The following is a 20,560-nucleotide window of genomic DNA, read 5'->3' as shown; positions in this document are numbered from 1 at the left end:
TGGGCACCTGTTTGCTGTGTGCAGTGATGAGTCTGAGTAAGCGAGTGAGCACAGGTGCCCGCCTGTCTGTGCCTGGGAAGAACCAGGTCTCAGACCCCAGGATGCACCAGCAGCCGTGTCCCCACGATCTCCCTGCACCACCCGAAGGGGCTGCCTCGGTCACATGCGTGCACACACAGCCGTCGATGTTAACTTTAGAGCCCGAGCACGGTTCGCCTACAGCAAGCTACGTCTTACATTCTCCTGATGTGCTGCTCATGGTCACCACCCAAAGTGCCCTGAAGCATCTTTTTTTTTTTTTTTTTAAGATTTTTGTATTTGTTTATTTGACAGACAGAGATCACAAGTAGGTAGAGAGGCAGGCAGAGAGAGAGGGGGAAGCAGGGTCCCCGCTGAGCAGAGAGTCAGACATGGGGCTCGATCCCAGGACCCTGGAACCACGACCTGAGCTGAAGGCAGAGGCTTTAACCCGCTGAGCCACCAGGCGCTCCACCTTAAAACATCTTTAATAGACGTGATCATGCGGGTGTGACAGGGTCTGCGGCGGGGCCCCTGCCCAGCATGCCCAACGCTGTAAGGCACATTGTTCTGTGATCACAGTTACACAAAATTTGACGAAGATTACATTCACAAAATTAACATATGCAATTTACACCACTCCTAGGTTAGCATTTCAAGTTCCAATGAAATTCTTTAAATCTCCTTTCGTGACAGAAGAGGACGGACTCGTACACGGTATATAAGCACTGTGACCAAGTCATTCTCAAGAAAACACAGACGTGAAAGACAGCAACTCCTATCTTTGTGTTCTTTACAGTCCGCCAGAAAGTAGGCCAAAATTCAGTATTAAATAAATAGGAATTCTTTTATAATAAAAAGTTTTACAACAGTTTTCCTAAGGAAATACATTCATGAGACTTTGTTTACATTCTGTTTTACAAGGACAGGAATAGCTAGGATTCTCATTTATGAAGTGTATCCACAGCACGAGCCTGTGTAAGACTGTCCACGGAGGAAACACCAGAGCTCTCTCACGAGCACTGGCACCTGGGGCTCTGCTGGGAGCTTTCCCACCGGGAACCGCAGCTCCTGTAGGGCTGCACTCGGCCCTGGGCCCATCCAGGACAGAAAACACCAGCTGAGAGCTGAGCGTCAAGACCCGCCGGTTTACTCTCTCTGGGGTTGAAGGATGTGCCCTGGCTCAGCCTCTAGCTCTGCAGCAGGGCGTGGGGTCCGGGTCCATCCAGCGATCCAGGTGAGTGGTTAAGGCAGCAAGATGCCGGACCAGCTGGGCTGTGGACCCTCGCCTGACCTGGCTGCAGTGGGCACCTTCCTGGAGGTGTGCTTGGATGCTGTGGCTTGGTGACCAGGCTGGCCTGGGGGCAGTCTGTCGGGTCACTAACCGGCAGGTTTTGGTGGCCCCAATAATGGCTGGATTCTGTGCTCACAGAGTGGGTCAGAATGCTTGCACAGTGTGGGGAAGAACTATGGAGCCCGCCCACCTGTGTGACTTAGGCGATGGGCAGATCTGCTCTCGGGGTCAAGAGCTTTGGGCTGCTGAGCAGATGCCCCAGTGACTGTCCCTTGTATTTCTCAACAGCAAAGGTATGAAGAGCAGATCGCACACTTTCTTGCCAGGGTCTCCGTGTGCACTATGAAAACACTGGAGTGCTATCAGGCCTCGCCCGTGATGGCTGGGAATTTTGCATCAACAGAACTCAGTCACAAGGCAGCACACTCTCTCCTGAGCAGGGCTGAGCTGGGCTTCTTTAGAAGAGCTTCCAGGAGTGTCCGTCTGAAGGCCCTCATCCCTCTGATCCTTACTACCTCTTCCTCCCACAAAACCCTGTCTGAGCAACAGGTGAGGACGGATGAGGGCTTCTCCTGGATCGGTGTGGCAGCCACCTCACCACACCCTCATCTGCTCCCCGCACAGGTCAGCCAGACAGTGGTCTCCCTCCAGAGGATCGGGGGTGGGGGCAGAGGGTGCAGCTCTGCCCAAGGCCATGTCCCTGGAGGGGTTGAGAAGGGGTCTATGTTACAGCATTCTCAGGGTAGGCCCAGAGGTCCTGTGAAGGTCTGAGCCCTGCTCCAAGTCCCTTGGTTCTCCATGAAACAGCAGGTCCCCGCCCCACCTGGCCCTGGCCCCAGTAAGCTGCTCGCTATGTGAAGGCCCCCGCATTCAGCTGGAGCTGTGTAGACCTGCCCACGTGGCCGGTGCAACCTTCTGACGGCCCCGGCCATCTCCTGGCAGCAGGTGGGACACGGAAGGCCAGAGGCTGCCACACTGAGCCCTGGGCCGGAGCCAGGCCCGTGCTGAGCTCTGGGAGTTACAACACAAAAGGACAAACAAACGCGTGTCTGCAGTTGTCCCTAAGGTGACAGGTAGTTCAGAGAACCGGTTAAGTGTACGTTAGGACGGCACACAGCGCCGGCCCCTCGGCCTGCAGATCGCTCCTGGAACCTGGGCTCCTGCCTCGCGGGGGGGTGAGAGCCAGGAATCCTGGGCGGGCGAACAGTCTCCGTGTCCCTGGCAGTGCCGAGGAGAGCGCGGACCTGGAACACGGAGCCCACTTCTGGGGACCCAGGGCCCTTCCTGAGGCTAAGTCAGGGCTGACAGTAACACGCAAGGGCCGGCTGGGTTCAAAACCGGGGCAGGCGCGCAGTAGGACCCACGGCCGAGTGTCCGGGCAAAGGCACGGGCCCAGACCGCGCGGCAGCCGGAAGAGGCTCTGCCACGGTCCCCTCCGTCGCCCGCAGGGGCCTCTCTGCAGGTGGCTCCCGGGAACTCCGAGGGTCCGGCCGGGTGGCACGCGCGGTCCCCCGGGACGGATTCCAATCCCGCACCTCGACCCCGGCCGGGGAGACCGCAGGGCCAGGGCGTCACAGCGGCGTCTCCTCCTGCTCCAGCGCGTGCGGCGGCGCGTGGCACGAGGGCTGCAGGGACGCGAGCTTCAGCAGCGCGGGGCGGCGGCGCGCGCGGGGCCGCTGGAAGGAGCGACGGCTGTGCACGCGGCGCGCCGCCGCCGACCGCGCATGCGCGCCCGGGAGTCCGCGGCGCTCGGGCCCGGCGCCGGGCTCGCGGTCGGGCGGGGCGGTGGGCGGGGCTCCGGCGGGCGGGGCGGCGGGCGGGGCGGCGGCGGGCGGGCCGTCGGCGGGCGGGGCCGGGCTCCGGGCGCGCGGGCGCGGGGACCGCGCGGGGATCGGAGGCTTCTCGGCGGCGGGAGGGGACGAGCGTCCGGTCAGCGGCACGTCGGAGCCCGTGTCACCTGCGGGAGAGGACGGCATGAGCGCAGAGGGCACCTGGCGGGGGGCCCGGGTGGGGCGGGGGCCGGGGGTGCAGGGGGGACCCAGGCGGCGGCGCGGGGGCGGCTCCCGGGCCGAGCCGGACTGTCAGGCCTTCCGCACAAACCGCACGGAGGTCGTGACTTCCCGGGTTGGCCAAAAGCCGGAGCCGGCCCGCGGGCCGGGGGCGTCGCCCGCCTTCCCAGGTGACTGCCGGCGGCCCCGCCTCTGGAGACCACCACCGCCCCGCGCGGGTGCAGGACGCCCAGGGACAGTCCAGGCCCTGCAACCTTCCCGCTCATCTTCCAGGGCGGCCGCGCAGCCTGGAGGGGGCCCAACCCACCCAGCCTGTGCCCCGTGCCCACTACCCCGAATGCTGCGGGACACGCAGAGGCCATGCCCTGGCCGTGTGGCCAGCAAGGTCCACAGTGACAGGGTCAGCTGAGGACCTGCCTCTGCAGCCCCCCACCCCGACGGGCTCCCCTACCACAGGCTGCGGCTCCCCGTCCGGCCCGCGGGATGCAGCCCCCCTGCCCAGGAATGGTCATGGCCACAGGGCCTCTCCAGACACAGTGCCCCGCTCCAGGACAAGCAGGATTTGAGGAAGAGAGTGGTTGGAGGTTCAAGGAGGTTCAAGGAAGAGAAGGTTATGGGGTTCAGAGGCAGAAGCCAGGAAGAGGCAGAGGAGCAGCAGAAGCACCGGACAGAAGCCCCGCCACAGGTGTCTCCCACAAACTCTTTCAGTCCCTGGAGCACCCCGGGAAAGCCGGCTTCACGCATAAAGAGAATGTTGCCCCAGGCAGCCCACCCTGCAGGCACGGAGCGCCTCTCCTGAGCTGGACTGGTGGACACCCTCCCCAAGCAACCACAGGAGAGAACAGGAGGTCCTGCTTCCGTTGCAATGCCTGGGAGAGTGCCTTTGTGAGAGCCCCTCCTGGGCGGGGGGGAGGGTCTGCTTCCTGTTTCCTCCCAAGCGCACACCCAACACCCAAAGGAAACGTGAAATGAACCCAAAACCTTGCACAAAGGTGTGAACCCTCTTCCCTACGGAAGGTAAAGTGGGGACAGCACCTTCTAGGGACCCAGCAAGAAGGCCTGGAAGCCCCTGCTGAACAGGTGCCTCCCCCCTACCTCCCAGCCCTGCCTAGCCCCTCACTACCCCCTGCCTCCACCCCTGCGTTATCCCCTCACCCCCACCCCCAACCCCTGACTTCTCTCCTGAGAGAGGCGCTGGCCTGCTTGGCTGGCTACTGGCCTGCTCTCCACTTCCCTGTACCCTTGCCCTGAGCTCCTCTCTATGAGGTTGAGAGGGACCCGTTGCTCTTCTGGACTCACTTCTGTCACATGGACTTTTCACAAAGCCCCAGGGCTTTTAGGGAGAGAAACAGATGTTCCCCTTCCCACGCAGCCCCCACCCAGCCCTGTGCTCAGGTCCCTCTGAGCTCAAGACTTAGATTCACGGGCTTAGCACAGGGGCTAAAGAGACCCTCAGACAGCTCTGGGTCCCAACGTCTCGGGACAGGCCGAGACTCAGACCGACGTCCTAGGGAATGCGCAGCTGGAAGAGAGGCTGAGAAGGAGTAAGAGATGCTGGACAGAGTCTGCAGAAGTTCGGGTCCAGAGCCAGAGAGGCAGCTGGCTAGGGGAGGAGCTGAGGAGAGAGGTGTCAGGGGGGTGGGCGGGGTCCGGAGTTACATGTGCGTGGACTCAGGGAGGGTCGCGTGGGGCTGCTCCTCGGGGCCGTCAGCCTGCAGAAAGGAGTCCACGGACTTGTTGCTGAGGCGGAAGGGCGCCAGGCGGCGGAAGTTGCCTGGAGAGCAGGGGATCTGCACACGGGCCCTCTGGGAGGGCACCACCGTCTCCCCAGGGGACAGCCAGGGCGGCACCCTGGAGAGGATGCTCAGGTCCTCATCCGGGGAGAACACGGGGTTGTCAATTCCTAGGAGAAAGGGCAGTGGCTGGTCAGAGTCCCGGCGGAACCTGGGACGGCAGGGAGGGAGGGTGCTGCCCTCGGTGGCCGACGTCAGCTGGTCCTGCCGCGGACACCCGGAAGGTCACCTGGAAGGTCTCTGGGGCTCCAGGCCTTGCACCCCATTCTGTCTCTCTGTGCGCAGGAGGCAGGACACTCAACTGCTCCCTTCTCTGGAGCAGAGACCCTGCGCCTCCCCACCGCGGAACTCGCACCCACGTGGACCCAGCATTAGGCCTCTCAGGTCCCGCGGTGCCCGTCAGCGACCAATGACCATGCTCACATCTGCGGCCCAGGCAGGGCTGACCCCACCCCTCACCTGACGGGGAGTCTGTGGCCGTGGTGTCTTGTGTGATGTTTGCCAGGAACTCGATTCCCCCGCCCACTTCAGCACCATAGTCCGGGGCCTCCTCGGGGTCTGAAAGTTCCAAATCTGGTGGCAAGGGAGGGCAGCATGAGGGAAGGGGACTGGGCACACAGCCACCAGTGTCGTGCCCCTGACTACCTTGCAGAGCACCCCGAGGCCTGTCACCAGGCCACAGTGTCATCACACACACAGTGCTCCCCACCCTCTTCTGGGCCGCTTGCTGGCTGGCAGTGCCCGGACCGCCATGTCAGCACAGGGCAGGCAGAGCGAAGCTGCCGCAGCTGGTCTTCCCCTGCTACAGAGGAGCCAGGGTGCGTGTCCAGCCCTGCGGTCCCCGCTCCTCCCGCAGCAGCCCCCTGCCCAGGGTGGGACCGGAGGACCCCGTGGAGGGTCCTGGCTGCCAGGGGGAAGGGTCTCTGGCAGGACCCCCTCTGGGCCCCTCCTGCCCCATCGCCTGTGTCTCTGGGCCCTGCTGGTGAGCACTCCACTGTGCTCCCCCCAGTACCTTTCTCCTTAATGGTGAAGTTGTTCATGGGGCTCTCCAGGGGCAGTTTCCCATTGGGAATGCTGCTGTTTCTCTGAGAAACAAAAGGAAACTGCTAAGGGGCACAGCGACACCCAGACCCCGACCGCCCCAGCCGGTCCCAGACGAGCCTGTGCTGCGCTGCCCAGAGCCCTCCAGGGCCCGTCCTGCACTGTGAGTGGTTCCAGAGCAGAGCGCCCACTCGGGCCTGTCCCTGGGGGTGCCCTGGGGTGACCCCACGCCTCAGGACACCCCAAGTCCCTCTGCCAACAGCCACGCGCCCCCTGCCCTCACCCGTTTCTGGGCGCGCTCCCTCTTGTAGAGCTTTGCCGCCTTCTTGTTCGGGTTGACGCCCAGCTTGGCAGACTTGAAGGACTCCAGGCGTTTCCGCATGGTCCTGTGGAAGATCTCCTTGTCCTGCTTCTCGTCTTCGTTGGGGGTCAGCTCGTGCCGACTGTAGAGATGCTTGTACTGGGGGAGAGGCCGCGGGACGGTCACAGTAGGGGCACCTCGCACAGGCTGCTCCCAGCCACACGGCCCCACTCGAGTCCCCAGCCAGATGGATGCAGGGGCGAGAGCACCCAGGGACTTGGTGGCGAGGCTGAGCCCCCGCCTCCCGCCAGCCCTTGAGGCCGTCCCAGAGGAGGAGGCTCTGTACCCACCCCCCACGCACGCCCCGCACGCCCACCTCCTGCCGAGGCTTGTACAGGTACTGCTGCAGGGTGTGGTGCGTGACCATGTCCTCCGTGTCACGGATGCTCCTCCTCCGCTGTTCCAGCGACTGCATGTCCAGGCACACCGCACTCACGTTCTCCCTCCTGCGTGGGGGCCGCCGTGATCGCCCACCTGCCCGGCCCTCGACCCCTGAGCCTGGGCGCCACCAACCCCAGGAGGCTGGTCCAGGAACTGACCCCCCAGGAACCTGCCTCGCACACACCCAGTGCCCCCTGCCCTCCGCACGCCTCCCCCAGCTGGCCCAGACCCCGCTGCGCAGCACGACAGAGCAGGAGGCCCATGGCCTGGGCCCCGCGGAGGGAGGGGTGGCCGGGGGTGAGGCCTCAGCCCCAGATCTGCCCGGTCCTGCCGGCTCCCTCTTCTCTCTGTCTCCCGTCAGGCAGATGCTCACATTTCCTACAGGTGCATTTGTAGCCGGAAACACCTAGATCCCGGGGTCCAGTCCGGGGCCTCTACTCCACCCGCTTATGACTCTCAGGGGCCCCCAGAGGCCCACAGGCTACTGACTGTCCACAGGGGCCCTGCTGCCTGTGACCGGGAGGGCCTGGGATGTGCGGGTCAGGTGAGACCCCTCCCCAGAGCAGCCTCCCGGGCTATGGCGGGAGGGGCCAGGCCGGGGTGGGGGGGCTCTTCTGGCGGAACCCCAAGGGAACGGGAGCACGTACAGGAGGTAGGAGACAGAGGCCTCCACGGTTGAGGGCCTTGGTGTGCTGAAGTCCACATTGACCATGTTGTCGGTGCTGGGGGAACGGATGAAGGCCAGGGACCCGCGGCGCTCTCCCTGTGGGGAGGGGAGAGCGGATCAGCCCGCGCCGTGGAGTGCCTTGATGCCGGGCGACCGCCAGCCCTCGGAGAGCTGGTAAGGCCGTGCTGAGTTGGCGGCTGGTGGTGGCAGGGGAAAGTGAAGACAGGACCATGGGTCCTTCATCCCAGACCCTCAGTGGGCATCAGGAACCACTGCTGCTCCCCCAGACTGGGGAGCTGTCTCCTGTCCCTGCTGGGGACTTCCACCCGGCTGCCCTGAGAGGGAACCCCCAGGCCTCTGTCCAGAACTGAATGAGACTAAGGTCACATAGAGCCAAGCCCAACGGGAACGGAAGTTGAGAACAGCCACTCTCCTTGGGTGGGAGTATGGGGCCAAAGGGGCCCCTGGGAAAGAGCAGGGACTCCTCAGGGGTGGGCGTGGGGCTGGGAGGGCACCAAGGTCAGGGCCCGATGTGGCGGGGCAGGAGGCCCAGAGGCCCAGCCCAGGATCACATGCCATCCTGGCTGCAGGCAGAGCCAGTCCTGAGCAGGGAGGAGCCCGTGTTGCTGGAGGGGGGCAGTCAGTGCCTTGCGCGGTGGGGACGCTGCCCGCAGCCTGCATCTCTCACGTGGGGGCTCAGGGCATCAGGGCGCCCACAAGAGACAGGGCTCGCCAGCAGAAGGGGACGTCACTGTGTGCACAGGCAGGACAGCCCCCTGCCCGTCCATCCAGCCTCAGAGGACACAGAAGCCTCTGCAGAGCCAAAGGGCAGAGATCTGAGCACAACAGCACCCAGCCCTGGGCCAGAGGTGCAGACAGCAGGGGACCTCGTCCCTCCCAGTGCCTGGGGCTTGTGGGCTGGGGCTCCAAGGGGAGCATGCTGCCATTAGTTTGGCCAATGGTGTAGAGGCCCCTTCCCCTGTGTCCGTCTGTCTTGGAGGGACCCCTGGTTGTGTTGGGGTATCGGGCTGTACGTTTGGTGTGGACAAGCCCACTGGAGACAGGACTCACACTCCCCTTTGAAGGAACGGATGCTTCCAGGGCTCTGGCTATGCCCCCTGGATGAGGTCCGTGAGGTTTGCCGGGACGGACGGGCAATCCCTAGCTCCCCAGGCTGAGTAGGCCCAGGCTGGTGAGGCGCCAGGTGACCTCGGGGCCTAGGGCCTGCATATGGGGTAAAGGCAGCCGGCTGATCAAGGCAAAGGGCCGGTCACTGTCACACGTGTGCACCGCCTGGAGGCGTGTGGCCCCTGGGGAGGGGCTGCTGGACTGTGTGTCCCAGGAGGAGTCCTGGCACCTGCTAGGATGCCTCCAGAGTCCTGACCGAGTGGCTGTGGGGTGGGGCAGCCTCCGAGACAGTGCGGTCCGGAGAGTCGCCGTGCAGCCCGCGGGGCAGGGCTGGTTCCTCCTCTGCCGTACGCTCCCTGAGCCCCTCACTGACCCTCACTGCAGGCACTGGCTGCTGCTTAGTGGAGAGACCCCTCTGGCCCCTCAGCTCCGAACACGTGAGGTGGATTTGTTTACCTACAGAAGGCAGGTGTTGTGTCCGTGCTCACCTGCAGGGACCTTAGAACCACAGCCTGTTCGCAGGTGTGTCCCCTGTGACCCCACAGGATGCACGACCTCCTTCCTGCTTTCTCTGTGTCCGTAGCTGTGCGAGCGTGGACATGCGTGAATGTGTGTGCACCATGTCGAGGGGCACGACTCTGTACGCCCTGCTTGCTTTCCGTCTCAGACCCACCAGACCACGGAGCGTCCCGAGAGCCGCAGGGAGAACTCTGTGCTCAGCTCCCACAGCCGTCCTCGGGGGGTTGGAGGCCCCAGGAGCTTCACGTGGGGAACTTGTGGCAGGCCCAGCGCGCTCCCGCCTGGGGCTCGGGGTGCAGGGCCTTCCCTCCCTGGCCCGCTGCCCCAGACCCCAGTGGCTGTCCACACCCCACGGCTGGGTGTTGTTTCAGCCACCAGCTCCGACAGGAGAGCGGACGGAATGTTCCGGTACCTCAGCCACATAGCTGATAGCGTCTTTCAAGTTGAGCTCGTGGAAAACATTCAGGATCCGATCTCGAGACTTCTGTGCCGACCGTCTCATGAGGATTTTGCTGAGGAATTTCCTATCAAAATTGGACCACCTGGGGGGGCAAACCAACACGATGTCAGCACTTGGACTGGCTGTGGGCAAGGCCCCAGGAGGGACGAGGACCCCGGCAGCATGTGGGGGGCGTGCCCCCTCCCACTGCCCAGACTCGCAGGGACATGGTCTCCCAGGGACTGAGGCACAGGAGACACCCCCCCCACCACCCCTGATTTTCACTTATCATAACAAGTAAACTCACAAAGGAGACTTGTAAAACAAAAGGAACACCCTCGGGGTGTTATTTCTCCACCTGTGCTCTGTTCCTCCCTTCCTAGCTGAAGGCCCGCGCCGGGAGAATGTGTGTCAAATTCTGGATTCTGTTTTCTCATTTAATACATTGCTGAGCTTTCCAACTGATGACCTGGCCTTCTGGAAAGGCCGAAGCCGGGTGAGGGCAGGGCCCCTGGGGCCTGGCTACAGGGAAGGGGGCACACATTTTGCCTGCAGAGGCATGGGCTGGGGGAGCAGGAAGCCCTGAGCCCCCACACTAGGAGAGACCCAGGCTGGTGGAAAGGAGGCTTTGCATCCAACCCAGTTAGGATACGGCCGGTCCTATGGGTCAGAAGAGGGGGTAGCCAGGGGAGAATTGAAGTGGAGCATCTAGCCGAAGCCCAATGGCCATGAACTAGAGCGACACGGTGGGGAAGGGGGAAGAGAGGGATCCACTGGGAGGAGAAGGCTGGGGGAGTCCTGGGGCGAGGGGGCCCCAGGGGAAGGAGGGGCTCCAGGATGACGGGCTCCCGAGGGAGAGGGTCCCCGGGGGTCCTGGGAGAGGAGGGGTCCCAGGGGCAGAGGGTCCCCGGGGGTCCTGGGAGAGGAGGAGTCCCAGAGGCAGAGGGTCCCAGGGGGGTCCTGGGAGAGGAGGGGTCCCAGGGGCAGAGGGTCCCAGGGGGGTCCTGGGAGAGGAGGGGTCCCAGAGGCAGAGGGTCCCCGGGGGTCCTGGGAGAGGAGGGGTCCCAGAGGAAGGAAGGGGGCCATAGGGAGGGGGTCTTCTAGAGGACAGTGTCCAGGAGGAGAGGTTCCAGGGGCAGTAGGGGGACCGGGGACGGGGGAGTCCCAGGGAGAGGAGGAGTTCGGGGGAACAGGAGTCCCGAGGGGTGGGGGTCTCAGACAGTTAGGCAAGAGACTTCCTGGCTCCTGCTGAAGGCAGAGTTCTTGGGTTAGCGAGCGCTCTGCGAGGCTGCTGTACGGGGAAGATCTTTCTACCCTGTGGTCCTCCCGTGAGGGGCAGAGGGAGGGAAGCTGACAGCGAAGAGACACGCCTCCAAATGTCCCCATTTCCGCCAGCCAGGGGCACCTGCGGCCACGTACTTATCGCGGAGGTAGTTGTGTCCAATTTGCCCCGATATGTCCTCGATGGCTGAGAGGATGTGGTCGAAAGCCTTCCGCAGGAGAGAGAAGTGGGTGAGCATCCCTCGGAGGGACCCAGGTGCCCCCCCCCACCGCCGCCCCTGGCCCACTACCCGGCCGTGCAGCTTCTCGTTGAGCTTGGGCTCCCGATGTTCGCTCCTCTTCACCTTCAGCCACTGCACCAGGGGCTTGATGGTCAGGCCCTGGAGGACGGGGGTTGGCCCTTCAGGCAGGCAGGTGCCAGCCCAGGGGCCCACCCGGCCCACCAAGCCCCCAGTGGGTGAGTCCGCAGCCACCCGCCGGTGCACAGGGACTCGGCCCTGCTCGGAGGGCCCCCAGTCGGCTCCCTTAGATTGTCCGAGAGCAAGGGGGGAAGTGGGACATGCCCCTGCACGCGTCTGGTCCACGAAATATTAACTGGGGCTTTGCTAGCCAGGGCAGCACGTGAAGGACATTTTTAGGCCAAATCGTGCTGCATCCCCTGTGGGGCCGCATGAAAACCTACAAAACGGCTCCTAGTTACTAAAATAGTAAAAAGCAATTAGGGCCTGGAGGCTGGCGAGGCTGGTCCCCGCACAGGGCCGGCCCGGCGAGGTGGGGGCGGGGGGACGGGCGCCCAGCCCACCTGGAAGATGACCGTGAAGAAGACCACGATGATGGTGGTGCTGACGAACAGGTCCCGCTCCTTCACCTTCCTCTCATCCAGAAGGACGACCAGCGCGAAAGCCACGGCCCCGCGCAGGCCGCCGTAGGACATGACCACCTGGTCTATGATCTCCAGCTGCACCATCCGGTACCGGTTCAGGACCCAGGTCTGCAGGACGACACCTGCCAGTGGGGAGGCACTCAGCGTGCACCCCCACGCCCCCGCGCTCCGGGGGCCGCCTCGCCCCCTCCTCGAATCCCCTGCTCAGGCAGTGGCAGTGAGGGTGCTGGCACCTGAGCACGTCAGGAGAATGCGCCCCGCGGCCCTGCTCTCCACACACACCCCTCCCTGCACACCTGCTCTATCCCGGCCGAGGGTCCGACTCCCTGTGACCCAGGCGGCAAAGGAGGCCTCGTGTCCCAGGACCCTGTCTTGCTCTGGCGGCCCCCACTGAGGACAGGCCGAGAGCGGGTGGTGGTCCCTCCCTGGCCCGTACCCCACTAGTGGGCCACAGGGTCACAGCTGGCAGCAGGCCCCTACCTCACAGGAGCCTCCGTCGGCGTCCTCAACGATGACACCCAGAGTGAGTCAAGGGGAAACCAACCGGGGTCCCCTAGGCTCTAGAACTTTCCACCCTGCCCCCACCTGTGCTTTCACCATCTCAAGGTGACAAGGCCAGGAAGCAAGCCTGAAACTTCGCTGCAGATAACCACGACCTGGCCATGCTGCGGCTCCCAGGGACCCCCGAGCGCTCCACGGCCCCCCCAGACTGTCCCCACTGTCCACCTTCTACTGTCCTCACATCCCCACCGCCCCCATCCACCCTCGCCCTCCAACACGTGGATCCCCCAGCCGCCTGTCGTGGTGCCTCCTCCCCTGCTCCCCATCCCCCATCGTGTCCCCTCCCCCCTGCCCTCCCCTCCCGGTCCTCTCCCCGGCATCGGCGGCATCGTCCCCCACGCCCCCTAGCCCCCCCCAGCCCCCAGCCCCCTCACCAACAGCCCGGTACACAGAGATGAAGACCAGGGTCAGGAGCACAAAGGCCGTGTTCCACTTCCAGATGAGGGGGTTCACGGCCGAGATGCCCAGGAACATGAAGATGATGGTCTCGGCCCCGCTGGCCAGCATCTTCATGGTGTAGCGCACGGTGGTGGCCGACTGCTCTGAGATGTTGGCCTTCACGTACTTCTGGCAGCAGATGCCGCAGAACGTGATGCTGGGGACGGGATGAGCGCGCTGTGAGCCTGGGGGCCGAGACGCCGCCTGCACGGGGCCGTGGGCCTGGGGCCTGGGCGTGCACCCCCGCACTGACCGACCCTTGGCTCGGAGCTGGGCCTCCCCGCACCCCGAGACCTGAGCCCTGAGCCACCCAGTGGGCTGCCCCAGTGTCTTCCACTCCGGCGCCAGCTGGCTCTTGAGTGGGGGGGGGCTGCTGGGGCAGATTTGGGTCACAGGGTGTCGGCCAGCCTGCTGCCCGGGGCACCCAGAAGGGGCTGTGTGTAGGCAGAACTCAAGAACAGCTCTGTGAAAACGCCAACTCCCGGTCTAAAACCTGAATAGACCAGATTCTTCACCCCCAGAGTGACTGCTCGCCCCTCACAGGGAACTGGGCCGGGCAGACGGGCGGCGGGGACAGGGAGGGAGGGCCGACCCCCTCCCCCCGCCCCCCCCGTGCCCCTCCCCCCGCCCCCCCCCCGCCCCCGCAGGCCAGCCCGGCGCCGGACACGGTGCGGCTGCGGCGGCCTGGGCCGTGGGCGTGCAGGGCACTCACGCCAGGATGGCGGACAGCGACAGCATCTCGGAGGTGAGGTAGGACAGGTAGGAGATGACGAACACGAAGCCCGGCTCGATGATGCGCACGTGCTTGGTGAAGCGCGTCACCAGCGACAGCAGGAAGGCGAAGGCCACGCCCACCAGCGTGCCGCCCAGGCTCACCACGAAGAAGGACACTGCGGGCGAGGGCGCCGGCTGAGCCGCCTCAAAGGCCCTTTGTGGCCGGGCGCGGCTGGCCCGCGTGGGCGCGGGCGGCGGCCCGTCCAGACCCTTCCTCCCCGGGGGTTGCCTGGCAACCCCACAGAGGCGCCAACCGCCCGGCAAACAAGAGGCCAGTCTTCCCCCGAGAGGCCGGCAGGCACGTGGGGAGCGGGGAGCCCGGGCCCCTCACCCATCGCGGAGAAAGCCCGAGAAGGCAGCCGCGGGCAGGCTTGTCCCTGGGCCCCCAGGACAGCCAGGCTGCCATTGTCCCTTCCCAGAGAAATGTTCACTCAGGGCCACGGAGGACACCAGGTCCGCGTCCTCCAACCAGACATGCTGGTCTCGTGGGACAGCAGCCCTTGACTCCCCAGGACCCAACGAAATTGTGCGCCTGAAACACGCTGGGGACAGGAGGGAACTCTCACTGAAGCTTCCAAGTGGAAATGCCTTTTCCTACACAGGCTGTGGGTCCCAGAGGCAGGCCTGGTGCCACAGCCTGGAGCTGGTCCCCATGCTGGAGAGGAGACAAGGCCCCCACCGTCCCCAGACGCATGGACCCACCAGCCACACACCTATGCCCTTCACGCAATCCACGCCAGTCACCTTGTCACCACCCAGCGTCACGAAAGATTCAAACACGTTGTAGAGGACCTGGGGGCGACAGAGAGACAAGATGGCATCGGGTCAGCCCTCCCTGACTCGGGCCCCAGGCCTTGAGGACTTGGTCTGGATGGAGCAGCCGGGGGCAGCCACCAAAATTCACAGAGAGGAAAGCGTCATGGGGCAACATGGTCAATCAGACGAAGGCCAGAGATGAGCCAACAGGTGGGCTGGAGAGGCAGAAGAACTTTCCAGAAGGAACTAGAACCTTCAGGAGCAAACCTGGCCTTTTGAGCACTCAGCAAAGCACAAGGCCCCCCACCACATGTAACTCTGTTTTGTCTTCCTAGATGAAGCCAGAATTTTGTTTCTCGTGACTGCACGACTGCACCGACTCCTGGTCGTGGGACGTGCATGTCCTCGTTTCAACTGTAACCCGTCCAGACGTGCCAGATGACCGTGGGCCGAGCTCAGCCTGGCACTGCGGTGTTTCCCGGGCCTCCTGACGACGCGCGGCTCCACACGCCGGGCCGAGGGGCTGCTGTGGGCCACGAGCCCGCCTCTCCAGGTCTGCTTCAGGGGGCCAAGGACCCCAACAGGCAGGGTGTGCAGCAGGAGGGATGGCGGGCTTGAGGATGTACTGGTCGGGGGGCAGGGCCTGGGCCTCCAGGGGCCTTGAGGGCTGGACCCCGGCTCTGGTGTCTCCACGGAAATGCAGCGGGGGCATAAGGAGCCTCCGGTAGGGCTGTGTGGGGAGCTCCGGGGCTCGGCTGGGGTTCGTGCTTCCACAGAGAAGCGAGGCCAGGGCACAGAGCAGCACAACCTCTGAGGGGCTGTGGGTTACATTTCTGATCAAGCTCCAAATTAATCTCCCATTCCCCCGAGAACCCCTTCTCTGCTGCGTCAGAAATCAGGTGCAGCACAGCCGTAGGACTTCCCAGTCTCCTGAACACTGATGGGACGGGAGAGGGGGTTCCTTGGAGACGCCACTGCTACAGACAGATCTTCGTAGCCTGCTGTGCGTGCAAAGCCCCGGCACGAGGAGAGGGGCTGGTGGGGCCCAGAGCAGCTGCTGGAGACACGGCGCGGCTGACCCGCGTGGGGAGGGCACTCCGTCACCCAGAGCTCGCTCGCACCGAGCGCATGGCCCGGATCAGGGCTAGATTTCGAGAAGTCCAAGCCCTGGGCTGCTGGGATACATCCCCACATTCTGTGATGTCTCTGCTCCGACCAAGGCACCTGCGGCCTCGCACCCAAGCCGAGCGAGGGTCCTCCAGCCCCTGCCCGCCTGCAGGGGACCTGCCACACTCCCTCCTGAGGAGACATCAGCCTGCACGCGCGCACGACCCACGCTCGCCCGTCTTCCTTCCTTCGTTCTGACGAGATCCTCCCGTTGGCCTCTCCGTCGGCTCCCTCCGGGGACTCGGGAACGGGCGGCATGGAGTCTGGGCCCAGAGAGGCGTCCTGCTCTGGGACCCTGGCGGCGGGGCTGACAGACGGCTGCCGCGAGGGCAGGAGAACGGACGATGCGGGAGAGGGACGCGTCCCTCTCTGTGAGGCGGGGGAGGTCGTGGCCAGGGGCCGGCATGGGAGATGCACAGATGCCCCGTGCCAAGCCCCAGAGCCCGCCGGGCACCCACTCACCACAGTGACGGCGTCGTTCAGCAGAGACTCCCCGAAGACGATTATGAACAGGACCTCGTTGACGTGCACCTCCTCGAACACGGCCAGGACGGCCACCGGGTCCACGGCGGCGATCAGGCTGCCGAACAGGAGGAAGTCCAGCAGTCCAACGTTCAGGTCCCCTGTGAGACAGCGGCGCCGTCAGCGAGAGCCCTTCGGGGCCTAGAATGAGGACCTCGGAGCCAGGGACACTTCCTCCCCTCGGCCTCGGGGGGCTGCCTCGGACCGCTGCCCCGCTGACGGCTCGGTTGGAGGCCTCTCAGGACGGGGACTTGGGTTCTCTTAGCTCTGGGGTCGGCCGGCTCTGAGAACCTGGGTCACGCTGTCTGCCGCCCTCCCATGGGCTCCCACAGCCTTCCGGAACGGTGGGTCTCACCCCAGTGGGGACTGACCGCCCTGCTTCTTCCCTTCCCCTCCCCGGGGCCTGGCTGCTCCCCTCTGGGGGGTTGCTACGAGCAGACGAGAGGCTGGGGGTGCCCGGCCAGGCCCAGCATGGCATCAGAGCCCTGCCCTGGGCCGTCTGCTGTCTGGGGACGCAGGGGTCTAAGTGCTGGGGAGAAGGTCGGGGCTTGACGGGGGATGGGGGGGACGGCCTACCTGGGAAGTGGCTTCTCAGCCCAGATCAGAGCAACAGGACAAGCCTCAGGGGAGGAGAAGGAGGGGGGCCGGGGCGGGTCAGGCCTCACAGGGTCTGGGGAAACCCTGGGGCCTCCAGCAGGAGGGTTTCCAGCAGGTCTGGGGGGGGGGGCTCGGCGAGGAGGAGGGAGAGGAAGGTCCGGGAGGAGCAGGTCCTCCGAGCTCAGCCCGGCTCGCTCCTCGCAGGGCCCCAGGGTCGAGCCGAGGGGCACTTTCCAACTTCTCTGTCTTTCCAGGTCCAGCTCAGTCTCAGAGCCGCTCTGGGTGACAGCCCAGCCCAGCAGCTGTCCTCCCACCAAGGCTCAGACAGCCGCCTGTGGTCGCCTGTACCCGCTCTGTTCGGGACACACACCTGCTCTCAGGGGGGCTGGTTGGAGGAAGACCTCCTCCCCGGGCTGGGTGGGCGTAAACAGACCCCAGGGGGCAGTCAGGCCTAGGCCGTGGCAGAGGCCCACCGGGGTGGGGAAGGAGGAAACCATATGGGCTGGACGCCGGCCCGTTCAGGGCCAAGGGCCGCCTCCAGGTCCAGGCCAGGGGGCTTCTGCAGGAACCTTCGCCTCAGGGCCAGGCAGGGCCCCTGAGAGAAGGTGGAGTCTGTGGAGGGGGTTCCTGTGAGCTCTGAGAACCCCACAGCCTAGTGCCACAGTCTGGGTGTTGCAGTGGTGACAGAAACCAGCTCCCAGTGACTTTAAAATGTCCTTTTGGAACGGGACTCTCAGGATTCACTCTCCACCTCCAGATGCTGTGGGTCAGGCAGAGGCGGGAACAGTCCTTTCTGCTTCAGATGCCAGGGGGTCCCCGAGGCACACCCTCCTTTGAGGTGTTCTGTCCTTAAACGCCTCCCGGCTCGATGGCCCCTCAGCGTCCACAAGCCCTGACAGACTGGTGGTCCATTCTAGAAGCCGGCGTCCAGGCAGCAAGTGCCCCAGCTCTAGCAGCAGCCTGCTCTCCTCACGGGTGGGACAGTCCCTCACCCACAGGCTCTTCCGGGGCCCGACCGGACTGTGGGCTCCCGACGACCAGCCGTGGCTCCAGGACCCTGTCTCTACCACAGCCAAGAGGGCCTCGGCTCACACCCCTCTGACAGGCCTCTCTGACTGACCGCCTACAGCCTCTGCAGGGCCAACCCCCGGCGTGCCCGTCTAGAGGTCCACCCAAGATCCCCACTGCCGGGCCTACCTGCAGCCTGGGCTAGGCTGACCTGTCCTCGGCGGGTGCTCCCTGGCCTTGAGCCGCCCCTCAGAGCCCGCCTGCTGGTCTGCAGAAACAGCCCAAGCTCCCCAGCCCCAGCAGGCTCCGGCTCCGGGAGTCTGGTGAGAGGACAGACTCGTTGGCCCCGGGGTGCTCTTCTGCTCCATGACGTTGCCTGATGCCCTCCCTCGGCCAGCTGCGTCCCGAGAGCCGAGCACAGGCCCCCTCAGGGCCTCCTGGTCCAAACCCTGGGACTTTCCCCTGCGTCCAGGGACCGGAGGGGCCTGTCGTCTTAGCTACGGCCCAGCTATCTAAAGGCATCGCCGATAGACGCAACCGAAAGCACCAGAGGCTTCCTCGCCCACAAGGTCTGGCTGGGCGCACTCGGCCCCACGTCACCCTGGGGGGTTCTCCGGGTCGGGCCTAGGGATGGTGCCAAACAGTCGCCGAGGCTCAAAGGGGCGTGCAAGTTCCCGCGGGCTGAGGACAAAGTCCTGCGATGGCACGTGGGCCAGGAGAGGCGACAATTCGCACCGGGGCCCTTTGGCCTCTTTTTCTCTGTGCATGTCCTTTGTCACCAAGGCCCCAAGGCCCTGAGCCCCCCGGGGAGCGATGTACAGACCTCCTTATGTCACACGGAAACCACTGTCTGGGCCCCAGGAGTCTGGTCCACTCAGGTAGGATGTTTGTGGCCAAGGCTGAGCGCACAGACGGGCGTCCAGGGGCCGACACCCGCTTCTCCATGGTCGCCGCCAACGCAAGGAGCTCGCGCTGCACCGCCATGTCACGGACGGGCAGCAGCCCCAGCACGGGCCGTGCTCTCCCGTGCAGGCCTTGGGGGAGCTCCGGCCTCGCCTGCTCTAGTTTCCCAGGTGGATAATGGCTCACGCCCTGGTGGGTGGGGTGCCGCTCGGCTCTTGGCCAGGGCTGAGTTAAGAGCATGGATGGCAGGAGACACGGGCTGGGGAAGCTGCCGTGGACGCACAGACCCCGTGACCCAGCGGCCAACGGCGAGGCTTCTCCTGCAGGCTTGGGGGGAACGACCCAATCTTTGTGCTCACGTGTGTGTCTACCAGGGGCCCTCCACCTGGCCTCTGCCAGAGGGCTGTCCCCACCCCGGGGGCTTGGTGCAGGGAAGCGAGCCCCAACCCCACCTGCGGGGAGGGACAGCTGCTCGGCTACCCTGCCCACCTGCTAACCTGGTTGGACAAGATTTCATTCCCAAGCAGGGCACAAGCCTCAGCCCGGAGATGCCAGACAGCTTGTTATTTACTAATTAAACCTTCTTTTTAACATACCAAGGCGGCAAGTGAACCCACCAGCGGGGTTCGTCACCCTGAACACCCACCCCTCCCCGGGTCTGGGCTGTGTATCTGAGCTTCCTTCAGCAGAGCCGCCCATGCCCTGCTCCTGCAGAGCCCGCCCCGAGGACCCCACCCCGAGGATGACCCTGTCCCAAGCATCCACCACCCCGCGGACGCCCCCCTGGACACCGTGCCCGCTCACCCATCAGGCCGCTGAGGAAGACGCCGTAGAGGGACAGTCCGGTGGTGGCCGCGTTCCACACGGTGCCGACGACGGCGTACAGCAGGATGGTGCCCAGGTTCCCAAAGAAGAGCCGGTTGGGCATGAAGTAGCCGGCGTCCAGCACGATGGGGGGCAGCAGGTAGAAGAAGAAGACGGTGGGCGTCAGCGTGAAGGAGGCGATGTGGTCGGCGGCCCAGACAATGCCGCCCAGCACCAGGCCCAAGACGATGAGCAGCGCGCTCTCGGGGACGACGCTGGTGACCTTGTGCGACAGATGGAAACCTGTGGGGGAGGGGCGGTCAGGGCACGGGGACCCTCCACGTGGGACGGGGCGGGTCCGGGACCCCTGCAGGCCCCTCCCCCACAGGCGGTTTCCTTCTGGAAACGCAGCAGCTACAGGCCCCGGGGCTGGAAGGCTCTGCTGGGGACGGACGACCTCCTGGGCCTCCCAGCTCACACCTGGGAGGGGTCGGGCCAGTCCCCTCTCTGGGGTCTGCTGGGGTCTGTGGACGCACAGGCCAGCAGCCTGGCAGGGGCTCTGCCGGCTCACAGGACAGACATCTGGGTCTGCGGATGCTTCCCTCTGGCCCCGGTCAGCGGGGCCCTCGGGGCCAGGGCCCAGGGACACCTGCCCTGGGGTCTCGCCTGGGCAGCCCACGAGACTGGTGAGGAGGTGGGCTCGGGGGAAGGGACGGCCTCCTGTGACACGGTCCCTCCGGAGGGGCAGCTCCAGGTCCTGAGAACTGGAGGCCTGAGCTGGGGGGCAGAGCCCAGGGCACCCACAGCCCCCAGGCCCCACATGGCCCCTTCCGGCCCTCTGGACAGGGCTGCCCGCTGCAGCCATCAACCCTCCAACCTCATCCAGCTCGTCTGGAGGTGCTGGAGCCGTGCCCAGCTTGAGGCCTGGTGGCATTTCCCTGCCTTGGGGGGACTAGCCCCTTCCTGGCTCTCCGGAGGAAACAGGGAACAGAGCTTTCGGGGTCAGGGTCTCGCGGGTCCCCCACAGACACTAGCTCCACAGCCGCTGTGCAAGCTTGCAGGGGTGGAGGAGACAGGGGGGCCCCAGGCTTGAGCAAGCCAGTCCCATGGACCTACGGGGGGCCATCTCCCCTGTTTGGAGACTCAGGAGAGCAGTGAGAAGAACCCCGATGTTGACCCGGACTTCACCACGACTGGGATGCGGACCAGAGAGCCT

The 20,560-nt window shown here is 64.9% G+C and overlaps 1 protein-coding gene across 4 annotated transcripts in view; it reads right to left on the bottom strand.

The window, feature by feature from the left end:
* Positions 1 to 488: 488 nt before the first annotated feature.
* SLC9A3 (solute carrier family 9 member A3) overlaps positions 489 to 20,560 on the bottom strand; it is a gene marked incomplete at its 3' end in the record, with an annotated part of 44,859 nt that continues 24,787 nt past the window's right edge. The window contains exons 2-17 of one of the 4 annotated variants that reach the window (XM_082724594.1): positions 19,345 to 19,647; positions 15,973 to 16,133; positions 14,301 to 14,379; positions 13,526 to 13,703; positions 12,750 to 12,970; positions 11,734 to 11,936; positions 11,222 to 11,311; positions 11,070 to 11,140; positions 9,624 to 9,753; positions 7,545 to 7,660; positions 6,833 to 6,962; positions 6,439 to 6,615; positions 6,127 to 6,199; positions 5,574 to 5,687; positions 4,981 to 5,224; positions 3,186 to 3,269 (exon numbers count right to left, since the gene is read on the bottom strand). In XM_082724594.1, the coding sequence (XP_082580720.1) occupies positions 3,266 to 3,269; positions 4,981 to 5,224; positions 5,574 to 5,687; positions 6,127 to 6,199; positions 6,439 to 6,615; positions 6,833 to 6,962; positions 7,545 to 7,660; positions 9,624 to 9,753; positions 11,070 to 11,140; positions 11,222 to 11,311; positions 11,734 to 11,936; positions 12,750 to 12,970; positions 13,526 to 13,703; positions 14,301 to 14,379; positions 15,973 to 16,133; positions 19,345 to 19,647 (2,294 nt within the window). Of the gene's footprint in view, positions 3,270 to 4,976; positions 5,225 to 5,573; positions 5,688 to 6,126; positions 6,200 to 6,438; positions 6,616 to 6,832; positions 6,963 to 7,544; positions 7,661 to 9,623; positions 9,754 to 11,069; positions 11,141 to 11,221; positions 11,312 to 11,733; positions 11,937 to 12,749; positions 12,971 to 13,525; positions 13,704 to 14,300; positions 14,380 to 15,972; positions 16,134 to 19,344; positions 19,648 to 20,560 lie in introns of those variants that run through there. The other 3 variants (XM_082724596.1, XM_082724593.1, XM_082724595.1) reach the window with 3 other exon arrangements.

The sequence above is a fragment of the Mustela nivalis genome (genome assembly GCF_964662115.1).
Source record: "Mustela nivalis genome assembly, chromosome: 3".
Classification (NCBI taxonomy): Eukaryota; Metazoa; Chordata; class Mammalia; order Carnivora; family Mustelidae; genus Mustela; species Mustela nivalis.
Note: the sequence above shows the minus strand (reverse complement) of the source record. Positions and strands in the feature narration are given on the sequence as shown.